A 22,375-nucleotide genomic window follows, 5' to 3' on the forward strand; every position below is an offset into this window, starting at 1 on the left:
TAGAGGCAGCTTGACAAAGGCCCACAGCTACCTTTGTACAAGAACAGTTAGCAGCGGCAATTACAATAACAAGCAACGTACAGCAAATCTGCTAAAAAACACGCACAGAAGAAACCTTAGTCTCATAAACATAGAAAGCACAAAGAGAAGTGTAATAGTGAGCCAACGTAATTTAAAAACTTAGCATATGCAGTTTTCGCAATTCAATCGGTGTACACTGCCGAAAATCTATACCAGCTTCCACATAGTTATTAATAGTGTAGGCATCATGTAGGAACATTTATATTTGAAATAATTTGTTTTCGGGTCAATATTATATCCTCTATCGAAAGTATATCAATATGAATATCAATGGCCTTGATTTATTGTGCTGCTCATAATCCTGCGTACAATTCACTGACCTATATTGCGAGTTGCGCTGAACTACACTGAGCCGAACTTTAAATACATGCAAACGCCACGTAGCTGGAGAGAACCAAGGTAATGTTGTTCGCCTTCGCATGCAGATACTCAAGATTATTTGTTTCATTTTACCTATTACATAGTTAGTCCTACTTAATTAATCGACTTCTCAAATACTATAATTAGATGAAAAGGGTCAATGACAAAATTGTGGAGCAACATGAAAAGCTCCCGATACAACTTTCTGTTGCTCAATACGTGCTACACAAAAGTGCTTTTCCAAGCTTGAAAGAAGCCCGCGAATACACGCAAAGTGCCTCGAGCGGCCAGTCCCGCGGCAATTTCGCGTGCATTTGCGGGCTTCTTTCAGGCTCGGAAAAACATTTCTATGTAGCACGTGTTCGGCAACAGAAAGCTTTATCAGGAGTTTTTCACGTGGCTCTACAATTGCCTCATTGAAGCTTTTCATCTAATTATAATATGGGAGAAGATCATTAATTAATTAGGATAAATTATGTAAATAGGCGGAATGAAAAAACTACTTGAGTATCTCCATGCGACGGCGAACAACGTTACCTTTGTTCGCTCCCTCTAGGTGGTATTTGAATATCCCTAATGTTTCGTCAAATTTGTACGTGGGACACCCTGTATATGGCGCCACGCAGTATTTGATAGTGATTACGTCTCTGCATAGAACGAGAAGAAAGGGGGTCAACCGAGGGGCTCGATTATTATAAATCGTTTGATGAGAAGCCAACAAACAAGGACACCAAGAAAAACATAGGGGAAATTAGTCGTTCTTACTAATTAAAGAGATGATAAATTAATTGGTGTAGGTGAAAGTGGATGAAGAAACAACTTGCTGGAGTTGGGGATCGATCCCACGTCTTCGCATTATGTGTGCGATGCTCTAACCACTTCATGCGCTTTCTTCATCCATTTTAATTGCCATTAATTTATCATTTCTTTAATTCAATTAGTAAGTACAAGTAATTTTCCCTGTTTTCCTTGGTCTCTTTGTTCGTTGCCTTCTCATGATACGTCGGTGCGTGCATTTCAGAGAGCACAGTGAGCAATGTTACGGTGAACGAAGGCGAAGTTGTACTTATAGTGCAAAGAGGAAGTGCTCTTACAGCGTCATTATTCGAGGATCAAGCAAGGAAGAAAGATAACGTTGTCCGCTGTGGGCATTCCTGCAGTCGCAATAATTGAGGTCAGAGCCGAGGGGATCGTTAGGCCTACCGATATTTTTTTTCCCATCACGCTGATAGCAGCAAACCGTAGATGTGTATCGCTACACACTCCCTCGAAACTCTGGCATGTGCCCAAAAAGCATGCGTCAAAAAAGTTCATCCTATCCGGTTGGAGTCTTAACTGGAATTTAAGAAGAAACGGACAAAGTAGGTCGGGGAGCTTTCAGATCGTAGACCACATATTTTAGAACTCCATAGATTGTATAAAGCAAGAAGTGTTGAGATGTCATGTATGTAACATGGAGGGGCGCGCCGGCTTCATTTTGATTGCCTGGCATTGCACGCTTCTCCATCCCGAATTTTGCGGTGGGCAGCGCCATTTTTTTTTTTAGTAAAACGAGCGCGCTCGCCACGATGGTTCATGTTTGCTTACATGCACTCGCGAACGTTCCATGCAGGCCTAGCGGCTTTTCAGATAAGCCGTCTTCTCTAAACACGGATTTTAAGATAAGCTGCTTCTCTAAACCACGGATTGTACAACAGGCAATAGCGTCGAACAGGGTCTCTGTGTCGCACTGAGACCAGTTAGAGTAAAGATGGAGTAAGCGTATTGTTAATGCATAGCATCGGGTGCCGCCACGCGCTGTGCAGGTTCTTCGAGCAGGTGTGCGTCTACTGCGGCAACTTCGCCGACCTGATCCCGGTGTCGTTCGTGCTCGGATTCTACGTGTCGGTGGTGGTCAAGCGCTGGTGGGACTGCTTCTCCGCCATCCCGTGGCCCGACTCGCTCGCATTCTTCGTCAGCACTTTCCTGCACGGACAGGTACACTACCCGGCTCGCTTCATTGTGGAGCATCGCTTCCGGCTGCCTGTTCGCCTTTGCCGAGTCGCCAGCCGCCTGAGCACCGCATCTGCCTGCAGTGTGCACTTTTCCTCGAGTATTCCTCGAGGCCCCTCTGCCTGGTAGGTCGCAGATATTGCAGATCACTAATGAACCTTTCTGAGGCCGCAGAGTTGCCTACAAAGATTACTGGAGGCAACCCTGGATGGCGCGACTACCGTTTAGATACTATAGGAACGATGCATATTACGTGTATTTGTCTTAATACTCATGCCTGTAGCTTCATATGTTCTTTCGGAGTAATTTTTAATGCTTTATCTTTCTAATTTTACGATGAGTCTTAGTTTATTAAAGAAGGCGTGGCAATAAGTATCTATGCGCATTCATAATCACGGCGAACTTTTTCATTTATATTACAATACTTTATCTAAATTGGGCCTCGCGTCTGCAGCAGATGCTCGCGATCTGCTATGATCGTGTGCAGGAACAAAATCCGCGAGAGAGAAAGTGCTCAGAGGTGCCAGGTTACGGACAGTATTCGAACGGTCAATTATAAACGATAACTTCCACAGGCAACTTATGCTGCTTCCTCAAGAAGAAGGCCTGCACGCATTTATTTAACCACAATTTGCCATATCCAAGCCGTGAGGTAAAATAAAGGGCAAATGATAAAGAGTACTAATCACAAGGCACTTTGAAACCATAAGGGTGAAGTTCAGGAAAATCCATGTATCGACAATTATACACATGGTGGCTGAACCGTCATGCTTGCAGCTCCCGTACACACGAATGCCACAGTGCTCTTCAACAATTTCTGTAGAAAGCTCTATGCCTGCCCCGATGAGTGTCCTGACCTGTATCTCGCCCACGTACCTCTGCTTGCTGTGCCTTACCGGCTTCTCTTGGAAACCTTGGCTGATCTGCACTGCTGCCTGTGTGTGTGTGTGTGTGTATGTGCGTATGCGTACGCTACGCAAGAGCTGAACACGCAGGCTTGCAGGATGCACTCTCTTGACGTTGATAGGGACAAATAATTTGTCATAGGCCTTTCTGTAACGACGTGCATTTAGCGCTGTGTCCTCGTTTCGCCACTGTCTTTCGTCCCTTTTCGTGCGCTAAAAACCTCAGTTATGGAATACCAACACGCCCTAACCTACGCTCTTTCAAGTGCATTTAGCCTTCGCGGCCCTGATTGAACAAAGTTTTTTCTTCGCGGTCACTGCACATCTTCATGTCGTGTTACCGTGCTGATAAACACAGAGAGAAGGCAGGCATGGAAATTCAGGGAGTTCAACCAGAGGTAGTTCTGGCTGACTACCCTGCATTGGGAAAAAAAAAAAAAAACCGAGGACGGATTCATTTTCCCTATCAACGCCAAGCGAGCGCTCTCTGAAAGCCCAACAGGAATGCGCTAGTAACAAGGCTGCTTCATTGGTGGAGCTACAAGCTGAGAGAGTACTGCCTGTACAATTGCTCAGAAAAGCACGAGTGATTTGACAAAAGTTTGTATTATAAATAACACCTTTTTTTTCTATTGTCGACTGTTATATGTATATTTTGGCTTGCTAAACTGAGCGAAAAGAGCACATGGCACCATCTTCGAACTGGAAGACCAATCATCGCAGTATTGCAGGTCCCATTACGCCACGAGGAGGATAATGTTATTGGAGCTACGATAATAAAGAAACAATAGTATGCAGATCCAACGCTTATGTTGGAATCTATGTGAAGCGGAGCTGCAGGGAAGTAGCCTATATGCTTTACAATTGTCGGCTATGTCACAATTTTGCTTGCCTTCATCATATGGAACGTGTAATCCTTCGCAATGTGCATGTTTACCTACCACATGAATCACAAGTTTATTCTCATGGCATTTTTATGTCATGCATTGCAACGCTCATCGGCTATGCCGAAATGCAAGCTCCCAATCAAGCGCATTCACAGCGTGAAGCGTCTACGCAGTGATGTCACGAGCTCGAAGGCGATGCATGATGCTTCTCGAGTGAAGAATGGTGATAACAGGCGTACGCACAGGAGCGTGGGAAACGTACCAAGCAATCTTGAGCGATTCTGTACTTTTTGTTTCACAGTAGCACGTACCCATTCGAAAGGATTACTTAAGTATAGGCACACTCCAAGTAGCACATACCGAATGACTAAATGAAAGCAAATACATAAATCAAAGAATGCCTTAAATATAATTCCCTGTTATACTAAGAGTCGATGTTCTTTGAGACGGCTTTATGTGTTTAGGTTTGATGTAGGAAATAATTTTTTTTTGTTAGGCAGAACAGAAGTTCGCTTACTTGCACTACTTTTGTCGGTCCGCGAACAAGGGTTATATAAGCCGGTTAGCTGGTATTTTTATTCGATGCACACACAACCCTCTTATTCAGGTTGTCCCACATAACTTGAGCCAATGTTTTAAAAATGAAAGGCACTCCGGACGCAAATTGAACCGAATGCATAATGTTGGCACTTGCCTAGAGTTACTCAGGCTATTTTTCATTTTCCCCGCAACTAGCGGATTAGTTACGTTTAGTTAATCAACTTTTTAAATATTGCGCTGCAGACCCCAAGTGTGATACGCAAAGTTGTAGAGCACTTTGAGAAACCTCTCTATAAATTATTTTCAACTCGATATATCTCACGTGGTCCTTTTTTCCCGCGTTCCAAAGAAAGCCCGCGAAATATGAAAAAAATAAAATGCCACGTGACGGGGCGCTTGCGCACTGCTATGGTGCTGTTCTCAAGCGTGCGATGGATGACCAAGGTCGGCTGCAAAGACTGTCCCGCGACAGGGCGGTATGCCTGGTGCAGGTATCTGGGCATGCGGCTCTTACCGCATGACGGTGCAAATGTGTGCTCCTGGCCGAGCGTTGCCGAAGCGATAAAGACAAAACCAAATGTGTGATATACGCACAATACTGTGCATGTGTCTGCAATGTGTAGTAGTAATACAGTCATACAATTACAATGGCCCGCATTCACAAACGCTTTCATTCGCACGTTCTCTTGTCATTGGCAATGCGCCTTCGCTAATAATATGCCCAGCATCAGGATTGGTATGAACTTTCTTTCACGAGCAAAAAAGATATAAACGTGCCAGCGTAGCTGGCGCATTATTAATTTTTTAATTAAGTAATTAAATAAATAATTAATTTTTATGTCAGCCGCTTCCTGTGTACTTTCTGCGTCTCGTGAAGAATACCTCAAAACTTGCATGTACACTTCACGCTTCGAGAGGTTTCGACTGAGTCCTTTGTGAGTTTGGCCAAGATGACGTAGTACTCACTAATTACATGCTATTGTACAGTTCACGCGGGATGCAACGCTAGATGACACTGCTGTGTTTATAAAATTCTTTGTGGAACTTGGAAAAATTGACTACAATTCATGCGCATGCTCAAAAGCATGTGCTAAAAGCAGGAAAATTTATTTTTATTTATTAGGCAGTACGCCAACACATTCTTCATCATGGGTAAGGAGAGCTTTCCGTTTTGATAGATTTCGTGCATGACAGAGCAGCTCTGTAAAACCTCTCAACTTACTCGTAATATGGGCTACGCCATGCATGTTGTATACGTGTTTATATAATGTAAAATCTCGTCGCACAATGTGAAACACAATGAGAAAGCCTTGTCGAGCACCAGGGCAACTGCGTTCATTCCACATTGACACGTCTTCAATGCCTAACGACATCATCACTGGTTGGTGTCGTAAGTTGGCGCAGATGAAAAAACTCAACGTGCAGCGCATTTGAATATCTGTTTCAAAGTTGTAGACGTACCCGTGTTTTCTTACGCCGCACCGGGCAGCTGTGCTTCGCTCATTTTGCCCTTCACTCTGGCTGCATCCAACAATCGTCGTCGTCATCATCATCATCATCATCATCAGCCTGTTTACGCCCACTGCAGGGCAAAGGCCCCTCCCATAATTCTCCAACTACCCCAGTCATGTACTAATTGTGGCCATGTCGTCCCTGCAAACTTCTTAACCGCCCACCTGACTTTCTGCCGCCCCCTGCTACGCTTTCCTTCCCTTGGAATCCAGTCCGTAACCCCTAAAAACCATCGGTTATCTTCCCTTCTCATTATATGTTCTGCCCATGCCCATTTCTTTTTCTTGATTTCAACTAAGATGTCGTTAACTCGTGTTTGTTCCCTCACCCAATCTGCTCTTTTCTTATCCCTTAACGTTTCACCCATCATCCTTCTTTCCATAGCTCGTTGCGTCGTCCTCAATTTAAGTAGAAACATTTTCGTAAGCCTCCAGGTTTCTATCCCGTACGTGAGTACTGGCAATACACAGCTGTTATACACTTTTCTCTTGAGGGATAATGGCAACCTGCTGTTCATGGTCTCAGAATGCCTGCCAAACGCACGCCAGCCCATTCTTATTCTTCTGATTATTTCAGTCTCGTGATCCGGATCCGCGGTCACTACCTGCACTAAGTAGATTTATTCCCTTGCCACTTCGAGTGCTTCGCTACCTATCGTAAACCGCTGTTCTCTTCCGAGACTGTTAAAAACATTACTTTAGTTTTCTGCAGGGTAATTTTTAGACCCACCCTTCTGCTTTGCCTTTCCAAATCAGTGAGCATGCATTGCAATTGGTCCCCTGAGTTACTAATCAAGGCAATATCATCAGCAAGTTACTAAGGTATTCTCCATTAACCCTTATCCCCAATTCTTCCCAATCCAGGTCTCTGAATACCTCCTGTAAACACGCTGTGAATAGCATTGGAGATATCGCATCTCCTTGCCTCACGGCTTTCTCTATTGGGATTTTGTTTCTTTCTTTATGGAGGACTACGGTGGCTGTGGAGCCACTACAGATATCTTTCAGTATTTTTACATACGACTCGTCTACACCCTGATTCCGCAATGCCTCCATGACTGCTGAGGTTTCGACAGAATCAAACGCTTCCTCGTAAGCAATGAGAGCTATATATGAGGGTTGGTTATATTCCGCACATTTCTCTATCACCTGACTGATAGTGTTAATATGATCTATTGTAGAGTAGCTTTTACGTAATGCTGCGTGGTCCTTTGGTTGACAGAAGTCTAAGGTGTTCCTGATTCTATTTGCGATTACCTTATTAAATACTAACAACCACAATGGTGCACCTATACAAAGGCGCACAGTTCCCCACGTGAGTGCCTCTGCTCTCACGTGCTACTGATAAATACGAATGCAGCGCGCAGGCAGCCTCGGTAAGCCTGCAGATGTAACGCGCGCCTTCGCAGGACGAACGTGGTCGGTTGATGCGTCGCACCATCATGCGCTATGCCAACCTGTCGTCCATCATCACCCTGCGCTGCATCAGCCCGCCCGTGAAGAAGCGCTTCCCGACGCTGGACCACCTCGTCGATGCCGGTACGTTTGCCTTATTTATTTGCCCTCTCCGTGTATATCCGCCACCCGTTTCATGCATAGCAGGCAGCACAATTAACTAATGCTACGGAGAGGCCCAGCTCTCGTTCGAGACCGAGAAGATAGTGCGTCACATGTCACAGAAAGACGGCAGTAAATTTTCTATTTTTTTTATGTCGGGAAATATGGCTTACTTATTGCACGGAAGGCAACGAAGATCTGAACCGATTTACCGCCGAACCGGTGATGTGACATCTTTCTGTTAACAGACCCCTAAGCGCACCGCTGGCATTTGCGACTAGCACGTCACCTACCGGAAGAGCAAAGGTGCACAAAAGTGCGTAAATTTGAATTAAAGGAGTGCAGACACCTAACTCTCGGGTGACGATATTTTACTTCTTGGTAATATAGAGCATCTAGGGTGCCGATAAAGACTGGCACATACGCGATCCTGTCCTCAATAATTAGAAAGCATACAGAAGCTCCACCGGAGTTGTCAAAGTATGCGCAAGCATACCCCCAAATTTCAGTTAGCGCACCCCCAAATTTCAATTCATCATCATCATCATCACCCTGGTTATGCCCACTGCAGGGCAAAGGCCTCTCCCATACTTCTCCAACTACCCCGGTCATGTACTAATTGTGGCCATGTTGTCCCTGCAAACTTCTTAATCTCATCCGCCCACCTAACCTTCTGCCGCCCTCTGCTACGCTTCCCTTCCCTTGGAATCCATTCCGTAACTCTTAATGACCATCGGTTATCTTTCCTCCTCATTACATGTCCTGCCCATGCGCCCCCCCCCTTTCTTTTTCTTGATTTCAACTAAGATATCATTAACTCGCGTTTGTTCCCTCACCCAATCTGCTCTTTTCTTATCCCTTAACGTTACACCTATCATTCTTCTTTCCATAGCTCGTTGCGTCGTCCTCAATTTCAATTCGCCAACCCCCAAATGTAAGGTTGCCCCATCCCACAAATTTAAGTTGGCCTACCGCCAAATTTAGGTTTGCCCATTCTCACATTTCAGGTCGGCCCACCCTCACATTTAAATTCGCCCATTCCCAAGTTTCAATTCGGCCCACCTCAACTGTAGGCTTCCCCTTGAATTTTTATGGTGCCCTATGTATCCCCATGGGAATTCTCTCTTAACAATTTTATCTTCTTTTCTTCTTTCCATTGTTATGTATCGCATATAAAGCTTACAATCATCTACATTTACAATGTTATGTCCTAATTTCGCAAATTACACATTTCTGTGCAGACACAAGACATTACACTTCTCGCGTGAGGGACTGGGGTACTCGCCAAAGAATGTTTACAGATTAATGTAGAGTTCTAGCTCAGCAGATTTACGGGCCAGTGGGCCCAGCGGGCGAGCGGAGACGGCGAAGGAGCGCCGAAAGCCAGAGCCTTAGCTCAGCGATTCCTCGTTCGGTCGACCGGATATAGGACGCATCGATGACCGCCTCCGCTGCCGGCGCTGGCATCGGAGGCAGACAACGAAAATCGCCATCAGCTTTGCTTGCGCTTGGTTTCTTGAAAACCGTGCGCTTGCTGCTTTCCTGTCGAGAATGCTATGTCACGCTGATTACACACATGCCGTTTGTGACGTGAAAGCACCGGGCGCGCCTCGGTAAAGAAAGGGGAGGCGCGCAAAACTTAAGACGATATATTTGTGGGACAACATTACGCCTCAAATCGTGCAAACGTTTTTCAGAGTGCACCCATCGACCAGGCTGGGTTTCTCTTTAGCGACCAGTTATAACATACGGTAGTAGCGGCTGTGTTTCACCAGTAAGGACCGATAACATACGCTGTACATCACTATTTGCTCGATGCTGCGGAGAATACGCACGACCATTTACTCCTGTCTCAGCTCAAGTAGTCTGAAATAGGAAATCTGTTGTGTCTCGAGGTCTTCGCTGACACATTGTGTGATCCGCTCTCTTTGCACGGGTTGCTCAAAATTGATGCGACGAAGAGTGGTATGTTCAGAACGTACTTCCGCTTTGAAAAGGAAGATGTACGCAGGCTACAGATGGCCCTGCGCATACGTAAAACAGTTGCAACTCTGCATAGAGCGTCAGTTCCCGTGGACGAGGCACTCTGTAGAACATTTCGACGGCTACCCTACCCGAACCGACTGCGCGACCTTGATGACCATTTTACCGGCACTTCTTGGACATATCGTCCTTGACGGTCAGTTCTCTGGCACATCGATGAGCGGTTCTTCATCCTTCTGGACGATGTAAATAACCGCACCTGGCTCATCATCGACACGCTGGAGCAGTTCTCGAAGTTAGAACGCAAAGACAGCAGAATTGAGCCTGCGATTGTGCGAGTCCACATTTGTGATATACCTGTTTACATTTTTCGGGCCATTCACGCGAAAGGTGCCCCGTTTACGATTTGCTGGACGTTCATCGATGGCACTGCGAGAAGCACTATGCCGACCGCCAAGGCAACTTTACTACAACTTTACTTTACGGCCACACCCTCAAGTACCAGGCTATAATGTGCCAGAATGGCGTTATTTGCCAGTTAGATGAGTCATATCCAGCCAGCAAGCATGGTGCCGGTGAGTAAATAGGGAGCAGCGCTGAATACTAGGAAGCGCATCTCGCCTAACATAGCGCTTCTTTGCTCCTCCTGCGTCTTCTCATGAAGCAGGTATAATTGAAGCGGTGGTGCTAATGCAAAATTCCATTGTTTCAGGTAACTTCGGCAATAGCGAGGTAAATACGAAGCTTTAAGAGCTAGTTCAGCGTCAACACTGTTGCCTCTACGGGAACCCTGCCTAGCCATTGCGGCCACTTGTGCTAAAGACCTACGGCGGTGAATTCTTGACTACAGAGCAGTGTGCATTCAACAAATCTACGAGTAGTCTGAGACAGGCCGTAGGGTGGAGTTTCGGGAAAATCGCGGGCCTCTTTGCCTTTGTAGAATCTACAAAGCAGATTTACTGCCAGAATGTGGAACGCATGTACAAAGCGAGTGCACTAGTCGCAAGCTGTCATACCTGCTTGTACGGCACCCAGGTATCGCAGTACTTTGACCTTGAACCACCATCTCTTGAAGTTTATGTTACCCCCCGTTATCTTAACCACATGTCGCAAATTTTAAAACAAGTTTGATTGAACTGTACAGTCACTGTCACGTAATACAGCTTTAACTCATGCCATATGTGTCTTGCGTTTATGGGATTACTAATTTCTTCGGTGTGTTTGTTGAAAATTTGTGCAACGTGCTGTCGCAGATTCTGGTGCTCATGTTGCCAGCAGGACACTTCGAACTGGTGTTCTTTTTTTTTCGGCAAGGTCCAACTTTCGCTCCTCTAGAGCTAGGCGCCGCTCTTCACAATCCATTTTTCTCAATGTCGAGTTTCTTTTGCTGTAGCTGAATGTCATGGCTTCGACGCATTGTCAGCAAATTTAACCCCATGCCTTGCAGGTGATCGGATTGCTGTTTTCAGTTGACTTTCCATTTTGGAGACTCTTTTAAGTTTCTGATTTCTAATGCACTTGGGATCGCTATAGTCTAAATTCTTTTGTGCGCTGACCACGAATGCTTTCCTTCCAAGTATCTTTTCGCCCTATATTGCTCACATTGGAGGCTGTATTGCGTTTGCTAGCCACAAGGCTTGTCACTGCTCTAGTTACTGTTTTCCCTGGACACAACGAATCCATTTCAATTTGCTCGCTTCACCCTCGTATTCACGAAGGGTAAACTGACATTATTACGTGTGATATGCAACACTTGCGATGTCCTATATTCTTGTACAAAGCACTTCGCTAAACTCACTAGGGTTGACGATTGGGCGAGTTGGTATTGCATTCTAGAACTGGTACAGCGCAACATACAAAGGAAGTTGGAAGTCGGCGCTCTGTTCCTCTATCTGGCCGGCTCGGCTTGTTTCTTCATTTGTATGTTGCGCTGTACCAGTTCTAGAATTCACTAAACAAAATTGCCCCTTTCACATTTGTTCGCCTCACTGTAATTTTGCTGCAGTCCGTATTACAAGCTCTCCAGGCTCGGGTATGCTTGGAAACCACAACGCTCGCTCCGACCCGGGTTTATTTTATTGCGAAGTTTTCTTGTATCTCGAACTATGTACAGCATTTCCAGCAAGCACGCTTCGCGATTCCGCTGACGGACATGGTTCTGTGTGCTGGATGCAGGCCTGCTGCTAGGCAACGAGCGGGAGGTGTTCGAGCAGCTGAAGACCAACCACTCGACGTACTGGATGCCCCTGGTCTGGGCCTCGAGCATCGCCTCGCGGGCACGCAAGGAGGGCCGCATACGGGATGACTTCGCGCTCAAGACTGTCGTCGATGTCAGTGGCCCTTTCTCGCAATAACGTCACGCGTTCTTTTGAATGTCAATAGCATTCTTGACCTTGTAAGACGATTCTTCTTTTGCTTGCGTCAAACTGTTTCCGCGAAACATTCAGAGCTGATGGGAGCACGATAGTTGTGCGAAAATTCGCGCTGATGTCGAAGTTTTGAAGAACATTTGAATAAAGAACCCGTCGACAGGAATCGCTACTGTCGGTCGGCTGAAATAAGAGCCTTCATATCAGCATACATAATGCATGCTTTACCTCAAAATAGTAAAAAAAGAACAGCTATATTTGTGACACCACGAGAGTCAACTCGAATGCGGTCCCGCTTTGCTCGGGTTGCTGCAGAACGCTTGAAGACTCACGCCGAGTTCGCCCCGGCGTAGGTGCGTGCAGATTCCTGGAGACTCCCGTCGAAGCGATTGTCGATTTACAATCGCGTTTGATGCGTTCAGTGTGAAAAATGTTTATTTATGTTAACGCATTAGGAGTGTCAAAGTCGAAAAAAAAAAACATTGGATGTATGTGAAATGTTGGAAGCTACACACGTGCTAGAGATGGGATGGGATAGCATAGTTATGGCATCTTTATCGAAAGCACACACACACACACACACACACACACACAATATATATATATATATATATATATATATATATATATATATATATATATATATATATATATATATTCGATCTGGGATAGTAATCGCAGGTGAGATCTGCCCCAATAAGTTAGTGTGATTCTGCATGTGCGAGTTCTCTCAGGCCGAAATAATTTTTGTCGTCAGTATTACAGCCACCATTATCATATATTTATTTCCACTGCAAAACAGAGACCCGAGACCTCCAATTGCCGTCGTTTGTTTAGGGTACCCAGCCTTATCTGCATAGGCCCTGATGTCATCATGAGGGCTAACCGTTTGCGTATGTCGACCTAGCTTCCTAATACTTAGCCCCTCTTTTGACCCTAATTGACCAACGCTTATCTATTTTATTTATTGCCTCTTTACTGCACGTTTCTATGTTTACATCAAGTTGATTCGTCATTATCACCATGTCCCCTGTATGACGAAAGCCTTTCCCTGAGCTCGCCAATTACCCCTGTCTTGCGCTAAGTTGATTCCAACTTATTTTCTGAAAAGGGAAAAAAGTTCATCCACACGAGCACAGCTCAAAGCTACATAGGTAACCAATGCTAGTGTCTAAGAACACAACCTTCACAGTTCAAGAAAAACTATGCCCTGACTGTCTTTGGTGGTGGATCTACTGCCTGCCTCGCGGTTAACTGAAAGTTACACAGTACGTGGCTGAATAGAGACCACCCGTTCGCCTCGAAAGCCGCTTTAGGGCGATCTTAAGAAATTAAATCTGCACCAACCGGTGTGTGTCATATATATATTCTCGTAAAACAGCCGCGCGAGACGTTCAACCGCCACTTTACGCTCAAGCAACCTATTCTTGTGCTCTGCTTTACAACCTTGAGATCTTGCTACGAAATTTATCAACTTGCGAAACATGGGCAGCTTCCGGGGCGCGGAAAATGCGATATTCATCTTCGCACACAGAGCTATGCCTTCTTGAGATTATGTAAGACCCACTAAACGTACCCTATCGCTGCGCCATTTTCTTTCTTTCTGGCTTCTCCTCATCTGGGCTGGCCTGAAGCTCATCGCTTGACCGTTCCTACTCCCGCATCATCAATGACGATCCGCATGTGGCGATGATGTCCGGAGGCCTTAAGGTTACCAATATTCGTGGGAAAAGAAATATGTCGTCATAGCACAATTGGTAGAATATCCCACGCGGCATACGGAAAGTACGAGTTCGAGTGCTATCGGTGAAAAAGTTGTCTGTTCTACTCTTTCATTTCCATGTTCTTCAATAAAATTATGAAGACTATCGTAATTATGACCCTCATATTTAATTATCTATGCGAATGAATGCACCAAAAAAGCAGCGATCCGCAATACTTTACTTAGTTTTTTGTTGGTTTCTTATGATACTAACCTGAATCTTCTTACGATGTATCCTAAAGGCTGGCCTAACCGATGTGTGATATTCTTTCGGCAGGAGATCGCCCGCTACCGAGGGAACTGCGGCAGCCTGTTCAACTATGACTGGATTAGTATACCTCTCGTCTACACTCAGGTGAGAATGTTAATCTCCTCATTCATTACGGCTGAATTCATAGCAATGCAGGGCAAACAGTCCCACGAAAAGAAAAAAAAAACAACTCCCTGTAATAACTTTTTTTTTGTGCCTAAACGGACCGCCATGAAGTGCGCTCGTCTCGCATACGTAACATACAGCAAGTATTCTCTCTCTCATGCACTATTCAGGGAGCGTGTATCCTATAATAGGCCTTAGCGTTTTCATGCCAGTCTGCACTAGATAAAGAAATATGCAAATTTTTTTGAAGACAGTCAGTTTTAATCCTAGTAGGCCAGACTTTCAGACGAGCATTACGCGTAAACAATAAAAACGACGGTACTTAAAAAATATTTGCATTCTGGTGGTTTACGCGCCAAAACCGCAATCTGATTATGGCGGATGCTGTAGAGGGTGGCTCGGAATTAATTTTCACCCCCTGTGGTTGTTTTAGGTGCACCTGGATCTCAATAAGTACAAGAACGTTCTTGCAAAACAGCGGAATGCCACATAAGCAATTAGCTGCCGTGCGGTTTAAAAGAGGATTGACCCACAGGCAGATGATTTTATGTTATTTGGCGTTAATTCTTACACATGCCCTAAAATTGAATCCTTCAGTGGCGTTGACGCTTGAAACACAAAGAAATGTTTCACTTCCCCCAAATAATGAAAATTACACTGGCCGCGGATGCAAATTATTTCAATCATCATTCATCTCGTTGAGATTCATCAGTGCGAAAACTTGGGTGAGTTGTTTCATAATGGTAAATAATTTTCACGGCTGAACATAACAACACAACCTTGTCTTTCCGTGCTTCAAATTATTCTGTGCGGGTGCACGGGAAATCGCAGACACCTTGTCGAGATCGCCAGTCGTCTTGTTTCCTCACTTAAGGTAACTTGAATTCGATGTCGAAATTTCGACGGATTTTTTAAGTGCGATGGGCGGCGAAATGTTGCATGTGGTATACTCATCCTTTTAAAGACAAACTATACATGGATCTGGTGTACATCGTAACGAAAACAGTGGACGGTCAGAGAAAACAATGTTTAAAGTTTTTTTTTAACAAAGTGGCATGATATACGTTTTATGTACACAAGCGATATAAAGAAGAGCTCATTACTGCAATAATAATCATAAACTAGGAGTGTACGACATTAAACAGAAAGGTGCCTTCCGTTCCATTTTGTGCCACTTTTATCCACTGGCCAAGCCGGCTTATTCCACTTTGATGACGGGGGAGAAGCGCCGTTCTCACCGCTGAAAAAGCTCGACAAGCGTGAAAAGGAATAGCATCGCTGCAAAGTGCGGCCCATCACAGACTTCCAGCCTACAAAATGTAATTATAAGTGTGGTCATTATTCCGTCCATATAAAGCCTCCGCTTTTTAATGTCAGTGGAGCATGCAAAATTAGCTTGTCCTTCAGTTTCGTGCAGTTCTATTTGATGCTTTAGATATTTAAAGTGTGTTTTTCATGGTTTTCGAGGCACAGTACTGAATGGCACCATCCGAGCGGCTCACTGTGCAATGTTGGAGCCAAGAAGCTTGCTGAATGACTGACTCATGACACGACACATTAGAAGCAACATCTTTCGGTGCTTTTTGTTATTGTGACCGTCTAGCAAATGAAGCAACCTCTCGGTTCCGAAGAAATTGCTTGTTTGTTCCTTCCTTTGTGGAAGGCTAGATTGGGTGATATTTTGAAAGCATTTCTATGGCAGTATAAGAAGCAAAAGAAGATAAAGTGCCGGCGATCATAATTCGCGCTGGCCGTTGCACAGTTTTTTGATGTTTTCTTTCTTAAACCTTTCCTCAGGCGATAGAAAGGAGACATGGACATTTTTTATCGGCTTCCATGCGCTTTTTTTGGTTCTAATAAACGCCACATAGGGGTTAGAGTTCTTGGAAATAAACTATGAAAAATTGAGAACGTAAAAGACTTTACAAGCTCGGCAGTTCATGAGTATCAATAGGGAGAGAGAGAAATAACTTTTATTATGTAGGAGTTGAGTCCTACATCTCTACATTTAGCAGAGCGCAGTATGTTAGAAATAACTGCAACTAAAAGCCCCGGATTCTTAATCCACCATAATCATTACACGCGCCTTTAACAAGCTTTACCCCATGAATGTTGACGCACTCAATGTTTTGTGGACGCTTTGTATGGCGTACAATATTGTTTACGCTGCAGTCAAAGACACTACCGTGCTGGTGCGAGAGGTGCATTTTGTCGAAGAGCGAGGAGGATATGTCGCCTGAAAGGGGGAGAATGAAAATGCGTACGAGACAAGTAGATGGAAGGCGACGGTGCCGCTCTGCTGATCGTCTGCAATGTTCGTACGCCATGCAAATATTAATTAACCCCCTCATGTGTGCTCGGGCACACTGCTGGTTTGCTGCAGTAAGGCGTGACACATTACGTGCGCAGGTAACGACTCTAGCCGTGTACACGTTCTTCCTGGCGACGTTGTTCGGCAGCCAGTGCCTGAACCCGGAGGCCGGCTACAAGGGTCATGAGATCGACCTCTATGTTCCGATATTCAACTTCCTGCGCTTCTCCTTCTACATGGGCTGGCTCAAGGTAAGGGTGGTCTGGCGACCAATTCGTCATGTTGCCAAGTCAAACATCAGAAGCCCAGTCTCATTGGTTGATGCAGCGGAAGTAGCAAACCCAATTCACGCGTGTCACTTACAATGTGCGCTTTCTTGTCGTCTTCCTGCTCTGTTTCTTTTGAAGAAATTTGTCTGTGGGGTTATTCTTTATTTTCAACTGATCTAACTGTTATTTCTTTAACTAATATCTTGAGAAAAATCATTTATGAGCCCGCTCAGTATTTTTCGATCTTACTACAGCATTTTATAGAATTAATCTTTTCGTACTCTTTAAAAAGCTTGAATTAATCGGAATTTATGGTGGTCCTCCTCTGCTACGTTTAAAGAGTTACTTACATCACCGAATTCAAAATGTCAGTGTTTCTGCTAATTTAAATGTACCAAAAGAGTACATACTTCCCCGTCTTCTCTACATTATATAAGTTGTACGCCTAACTATCTTGAGTACTCCCAATCATCATCATCATCATCATCATCATCATCATCATCATCATCATCTTCATTTATTGACCCTTAAGGACCCTTTTCAGGGTATTACGTAAGGGGGGGCAAAAGCATCAAGAAACACTATGGTCATCATTATACAATGGTTAACTCATTAGTACAACGTCAAACAAAACTTAGTATGCATACTAGTAGACGACGGGCAAGAAAAAAAAAAGTAAGGTACGAACCGGAAGTAGAAATGGCAACACAACCGGCAATATAACAGAAAAGTGAAAAAAAAAGAACCTAGACGTTAGAGTAACAGCATAGTACTGGTAGGTTAAGGGGTTAGAAAACATGACAAGAGGTGTCTAAATTTATCTGGATTACTTTCATTTACTATGCTGTTGGGTAGCGCGTTCCACAATTCAATAGCACTGGGTAAGAAAGAGTTGTTGAAGGCATTTGAGGAACCATGGAGACGTTGTAGACTCAGGTTGTTAAAGAGACGCTTAGAAGAGCGGTTGGGCGGAAGTAAGAGAGTGTTCCTGAGGTGTGGGAAATTGTAATAGAGTTTGTGGAAGAGGGAAAGTTGTGAAATCTTCGTACGAAGTGCTAGACTAGGTATGCTGAGGGATGATTCAATGCCGCTTATACTTGTATGCCAGTCATAGTTTGAAGCGATAAAACGTGCTGCGCGATTCTGCATTGCTTCGAGCGAGTTAGTGAGATAGGACTGGTGAGGGTTCCAAATGGCAGAGGCATATTCAAGTTTAGTCCGAATGAATGTTTCATAGGCGAGCTTGCGTACGGGAACAGGAGACAGAAAGATCGATCTTTTGAGTAGGCCAAGTGATTTAGAACAGTCATTTATAAGTTGTGTTATGTGTGCAGATTACCTAAGCTGATTAGTGATAGTAACGCCCAGATAACGGTAAGAGTCAACTTTAGTCAAGGGTGTGGAATTAAGAAAGTACTGGTGGTTAATGATGTCCCGCTTGCGAGTTACACACATGTACTTGCACTTGGAAACGTTGAGGGACATGAGCCAAATAGAGCACCAATTTGCAATTTTGTTTAGGTCTTCCTGGAGTATTAGTTGGTCATTACGGGAGGATATGCGCTGATACAAGACGCAGTCATCAGCGAATAACCGAATTGATAAAAGAATGCTATTAGGGAGGTCATTTATAAAAATTAGAAACAAAAGAGGTCCGAGCACAGAGCCTTGTGGTACACCTGACAAGACTGGCCTACTTGTCGACTTGAGGTTATCGATGACAGTGTGTTGTGAGCGGTTTGTGAGAAAACATCGAACCCAGGACAATACAAGTGGGTCGAGATTAAGACAAGCAAGTTTCGCGTTAAGACGTAGATGGGCGACACGATCAAACGCCTTTGCAAAAGTTGAGATAGATAACGTCGGTTTGGAAACGTGAGTCAAGGTGGAGGTGAAGGTCTGTGGTGAATTCGAACAGCTGCGTTTCACATGAGTGGCCTCGTCTAAATCCATGTTGATTAGGAAAGAAAAAAGAGTGCTTGTCTAAATGAGATGCAATGCTGGAGTACAATATATGCTCTAGAATTTTACAAGGTATGCAAGTTAGGGAAATAGGGCGGTAGTTACTTGGACTAGAACGACTACCAGATTTGTACACAGGTACAATACTGCTAATTTTCCAATCATTCAGAATAGTTAAAGAGGCAATAGATTAAGTGAAAATCAATTTCAAGAAGCGGCTAGATTCATATTTGGTTCCCTTTAAAGCTTTGGCCGTTATGCCATCTGGGCCTGGCGCACTGGAAAGTTTAACGTTATCGATTAAATTGGAGATTCCTTGAGTATTTATATTAACAGCCGGCATTTCCGAAAAGTGAGTAGATGGCAACGTAGGAATATCAGTGGGAGGTTCGTTAGTGAAAACCGAGCAAAAATAAGAGTTCATGACATCGGGACGCTGATTCACTGAAACAGGAGACCCGTACGAGTTGATTAATGCGATACTATGACATGAAATACGTTTAAGTGATAATGAGTTCCAGAATTTGCGAGGGTTGACACGCAGAATGCTCAACAGATTTTGGTGGAAATATTTGCGTTTAGATTGTCTCAGCAAACTTGTGTATTCCCGCAATACCGTCAAGTATCTTTCCCATTTTTGCGGATTGTTGCGTCGTTTGAGTTCGCGGAAAATGCGCTTTTTTTTTCATAGATAGTTTTTTAAGGTGGTTCGAATACCAGGGTCTGCCGGCTTCCCCGCGAATACGTACAAGAGGAATATGGGCATCAAGAAGAGACAAAAGTTTATGCTTATAGAGTAACCAGTTTTGCTCAACTGTTCTGGACGGGGCTGATTGATGGAAGTCTACAAAAATGATTCTAGCTCATTGCAAATTTCTGCAAAGTTTGCTTTATTGTAATCTCGGATGTATTTAGTAGACGGCTGGCGGGTAGGAAGTTCAATAGCTATGTTAAAAAACAAAATGTTGTGATCGCTAACACCTTTACCATACTGTAATGAATTTATTAGTTCATTATTGGTAGTAAGTACTAAATCAAGAATGTTATTACTGCGAGTAGGTCTGGTAACTACTTGGCTAAAAGTGTACGTAAGAACTGCTTCTAGGAAATCTTTAGACGCGCGGGTTGAAGCCTTGCAGCTTTCCCAGTCAATGTCCGGAAAGTTGAAGTCGCCGCAAAGCACGAGATTAGCGCGAGGAAAACGGGAGAATATATTGGATATGATGGAATTAAGTTCGTTTGTAAATGTAATGTCACAATCAGGGGGACGGTAACAAGAAATCAGTATGGTAGTGCTTGTCGGCAGTACTATCTTGAGACAAAGGATCTCGTGGTGACTTTCAGTAGATAAGCGAGAAGAGACTAGCCATTGTTTGACAAATACCAAGACCCCCCCCCTCCCCCCCCCCCCGAAGACCGGTCCTATCTTGCCTATAAACGGTATATGATGGGTTGTTCAGAAGTTCGTGGTCCTCGATATCAGAGTTTAGCCATGACTCTGTGATAACAACAATGTCAGTGTCATCATCCGTGATGATCGTTTCCAGTGTTTCTTTTTTCGGCATGAAGCTTCGAGCATTGGTTAACATAACTTTCACCGTGTGAAACGTAAGGCTCCTTGTCGGTGCATAACTGGGTAGGGTAGAGTGGGAAAATGGAAGATTTTCAATCCGAGTTGATAGCTACTTTGTTAGTTCTATGACTGAATCAGACTCGGCGTCATAGACAAACTGCTTGTTTTGTATGATGAGCCTGTCAAAACGGATTTTAAATTGGGTACCCGTTTGTATACCAAACGAATATAACTTTTGCCGTGCGGTGCGCACGCGCATAGAGAAATCCTCTCGAACCGCAAAAGAGGAGCCTTTAAGTTTGGAAGCTGCTTGAAGGATGGCGGTTTTATCTTTAAAACGTGCGAATTTGACGATGATGGGACGATTTTTGTTTTTCTGGAAGCGACCTAATCTGTGTGCACGCTCTAAATCAGCCGCTGCAATGGAAATTTTAAGCTTCTCGGATAAGAATGAGTTTACGTGCATTTCCGATTGTGCCCAGCTTTCGTTGTTAGCATCGGCAATTCCAAAGAACAGCAGGTTAGAACGCCTTTGTCGGTTTTCCGCCTCGTCTCATTTTTCAGCAAGCGCTTTTAATTGGCAGCCCAGATTAGCGACGTAGTCACTTGTGCCATAAGAAGGCTGCGAGTGCAGCGATTGAACTTCATTGAACTTCCATGTATGCTATATGGCAATGACTCAATGATACTAAATTCCGCCAATTGCATTTCAGCACGGCTAATTAAACTAAACTCTGGCATTTGCAAATGTTTATGAATCGTGCAATAAAAAGAAACTGCAAGTAGACCCTCTAAAATCAAAATTCGTTGTTTTCAGCTACGACCAACGTCTAATAAACAATATACGTTCTGTATCATTCGGACAACATCAAATTACCGCGAGTGATTATGCCACCTGCTGGGGTGTGAAAATAGACCACAATAATAAATTACAGCATCATTATGCATTCGTAAAATAGAAAATGGCTTACGGCATGTGAGTCCTCATCGGTACACGTTCCCATGGCGACTATAACACACTATTGTCCCTCCATTACGCATTTATTTATTCCCATATCAACTATGCTGTGGTGTCTTGGGCAAACACATATAGAACTCATAAGAGCTCGTCGCAAGCCATTAAAAATTAAGCCACCAGGGTACAAACCTATAGCCCTTGCAATGCTAATGCAAGAGAATTGCTCAGACGTAATAACATGCTCGCGGTATCTGAGATAATTAACTATAATTTGGACATGGGTTTTAAAAGCTTCTAAGCAATGAGCTCCCAGATGACATAATTTCCGAATCATATACCATTAAAAAAATTTTATCTTGCTTAAACTGCGCACTAATTAGGGCAAATCTCAGTTGAACTTTTCCTTCATTTCATTGTGGAACTCCTTGCCGTTAGGTATAAAAGAATCTAACACTACATACAAATTTAAAAATGATCTTAATATGTTTTTGATTAATTTGCCACGATTGCTGTGCGTCTATCTTACTGTTCTGGCTCACTGTGAATCACATCGTTTGTGAGAGATTTGAAAAAAATTTTGCACCCGACGTTATTTTCACGTATATTGCTCATATTATTTCAATTTTTTTGCAATTGATGTGCTTTTTTCGTTATCCTAGTCATTCGCGTGTCGTTCATGCCTAATGTACATCTGTACATACTCACACACTTCTATTTTCTTACATGTTTTTTTTTCATTTTTTGTGTATTTCCGTTCAACTTGTTCTCCTATATATGTTTTACTTTTTGACTTGAATGCTAATGTCATGATATTTATTTATTTATTTTTGTACTCTCAATCGCCCGAAGGTTTTAAATAGAGGAGGGGCAAGAGCAAGTAAGCGTTAATACTAGTCTTGTATTATGTTGCTTTATTTTGCAATTTCTTTCACCACCTAACCTTGACCGGAGGTCCCAATACAGTCATTGACTACGGGAC

General features: G+C 43.8%; 1 protein-coding gene across 1 annotated transcript in view; it reads left to right on the plus strand.

The window, feature by feature from the left end:
- Positions 1-22,375, plus strand: part of LOC142564042 (bestrophin-4-like) — a 98,519-nt gene that overhangs the window by 36,432 nt on the left and 39,712 nt on the right. Inside the window, exons 4-8 of the mRNA XM_075674859.1 lie at positions 2,247-2,418; positions 7,686-7,815; positions 11,992-12,146; positions 14,225-14,302; positions 16,733-16,885. Of these exons, the coding sequence (XP_075530974.1) occupies positions 2,247-2,418; positions 7,686-7,815; positions 11,992-12,146; positions 14,225-14,302; positions 16,733-16,885 (688 nt within the window). The remainder of the gene's footprint in view (positions 1-2,246; positions 2,419-7,685; positions 7,816-11,991; positions 12,147-14,224; positions 14,303-16,732; positions 16,886-22,375) is intronic.

The sequence above is a fragment of the Dermacentor variabilis genome, chromosome 11 (assembly GCF_050947875.1).
Source record: "Dermacentor variabilis isolate Ectoservices chromosome 11, ASM5094787v1, whole genome shotgun sequence".
NCBI classification, from domain to species: domain Eukaryota; kingdom Metazoa; phylum Arthropoda; class Arachnida; order Ixodida; family Ixodidae; genus Dermacentor; species Dermacentor variabilis.